The 2,266-nt window shown below is 38.3% G+C and overlaps 1 protein-coding gene across 1 annotated transcript in view; it reads left to right on the forward strand.

Moving 5' to 3' along the window:
* The window catches only part of LOC104982227 (multidrug resistance-associated protein 4-like), a 201,824-nt gene that overhangs the window by 185,231 nt on the left and 14,327 nt on the right, over positions 1 to 2,266 (forward strand). Inside the window, exon 24 of the mRNA XM_010831562.1 lies at positions 1,807 to 1,896. Coding sequence (XP_010829864.1) covers positions 1,807 to 1,896 — 90 coding nt within the window. The remainder of the gene's footprint in view (positions 1 to 1,806; positions 1,897 to 2,266) is intronic.

Below are 2,266 nucleotides of genomic sequence, written 5' to 3' on the forward strand. Positions count from 1 at the left end.
GACCACCGGTTGAGATTATATGCAGGGAGTAGCCTGCTTACTTGAAAGAACCTAGAAAATGGAGGGAAGGAAGAAGAATATTGGGGACCAGCCTCCCCTCGCCTGGCTATGTCGCTTGTGTAAACCCCATGGAGACATGCAGAAGATACCTGCATGTGGGAATCTTAAGGTTGATAATTACAAGAAGTAACAAGTTTTTATAAAAATCTGAAGTAGAATGATGGTTAGTCCCCTGACAAGGAATGCTTACCATTGTTTAGATGGTTGTTTAGTCTTTGATCCTAAATTCAAGTTTTAAGGGAGACCTTAAATTTGTGTTTTGAGTTTTTTCAGTTCAGTTCAGTATTCATTCTGAAATATTGTATGACTAGTGATTTTCAGTGCTTTGGAGGCATATTGGCTACTTAATCAACTTTGTGCGAATAAATCTCCCTTTATAATGTCTTTTTAATTGTGGATTTGCTCAGATATCTCTTTTTTGGTGGCACATCCTGAGTTTTCTGTATTCTTTCCTCTCTACCAGACTTAAAACTTAGACCATATTGAAAGAAGGTTTGGAAGGCTTCCTGAGTATCATTTTTCCTTATGATTAGGGGAAAGAAATGTCTATCTTCATCTTTCCTCTCAGGCTTTTGTGAAGTGAGGAGGAAAGTCCAGCCCCAAGGCTGATTTGAACGTGTGATTCAGAGCAGTTCCGGGCACTTGTGGAAGAGTCAGTTCTCCTCTTGTTCCCACACGAGTGCATTCCCTTGTTCTGCCCCCTTCACTGAAAGGAGCTTATTGGGCTCTTCACTGCTATCCATATTCTTATGACCTGGGTTACTAGAGCCTTCCAGGAGAAAATGTAAATGGCCTACATGAGCTTATGTACAGGATTCTCTCTCTCTCTTTTTTTTTTTTAATTTTATTTTTAAACTTTACATAATTGTATTAGTTTTGCCAAATATCAAAATGAATCTTGAAGCCAAGAGGACACATATATTTCCAGAGTAATTTACTTATGGCTCCTCCTGAAGCAGATGGATAGGAAGAACTATTTAAATTAAAGTATCACGACACAGGTCAAGGTGGGTTTCAGGTCCTCCTGGCCTTGCAGTTAGTAACTGCAAGTTCTAGGTTCTGTGAGGTTCTGTGAGGCAGGTTATCCTGACACACAGGTGAGAGAACGTGGGGACCAGCTGACGCCAACATCAGAGGTGATCTCTCCATGGACAGAGGTGCTGCAGACCCCAGGAGCTTACGTTCCCCTTGCACATGTGGGGATGTTCGTTTCACACATGTGGAGAGATTCCAGACCCTAGAAGACAGTCTGACCAATGGAGAAAATAGCCTACTTTATTCTTCAGTGCTAATGTGTAAATATTTAGTGGTTTGCTTTGAGACACAAACCTCTACTAATCATGCTGTTGGTATTTCCCAGTCATACCAGCATTGACAGTTAATTTATGTAGATCTTAATGTTAAGTTTCTCATGTTTGTGTGAGTGTTTAAGCAGATATTTATTAGCAGGGTGGTATTTAAAAAAAATCAAATCTTCCTTTGTCTTCAGTTTTTTCCTTACAATGAAAAAACTTCTTCAACACTTTCTTCTGTTAGTGTTCAGTAGTCCAAATGATATTTTGTAGCACACTTTGTACAATGGAAAATTATTTTAGAGATGCTTTTTTGTAATCATACATTTGCAACTATGTTATTAATAATTAATGAATTTAGATGTTTCTGCATTTTAATTTTGACATTCTGTACACATTAGAATAAAATGAAAACAGGTTAAGGTAATAACATTCACTATTTTGGGGTATTTAGGAACCTGTTTTATTCACTGGAACAATGAGGGAAAATCTGGATCCCTTTAATGAGCATACGGATAATGAACTGTGGAATGCCTTAGAAGAGGTAATTTATTAATAGTAACTGTAATTAACTTGTTAGCATCTGTATATGTGTGTTTACATTTAGAGCTTTGCAGATAATTAAGGGGAGCGTGTCAGTTTCAGTGACTTGGTAATAGGAAAACACTGATGACATGGGTGCACTTAAAATGTGTGTATTGATGATGATGAAAATCAACAATATAATGTGACATGTTTTCATTTTAGCTATTTTCCTAGAACCCTGAACAAATAGACACATTATCTTGTCCTTAGCAGAGTACTTATATCAGATCAGATCAGATCAGTCGCTCAGTCGTGTCCGACTCTTTGGGACCCCATGAATCACAGCACACCAGGCCTCCCTGTCCATCACCAACTCCAGGAGTTCACTG

This window comes from Bison bison, unplaced genomic scaffold (assembly GCF_000754665.1).
Source record: "Bison bison bison isolate TAMUID 2011002044 unplaced genomic scaffold, Bison_UMD1.0 scf7180017864527, whole genome shotgun sequence".
Taxonomy (NCBI): domain Eukaryota; kingdom Metazoa; phylum Chordata; class Mammalia; order Artiodactyla; family Bovidae; genus Bison; species Bison bison.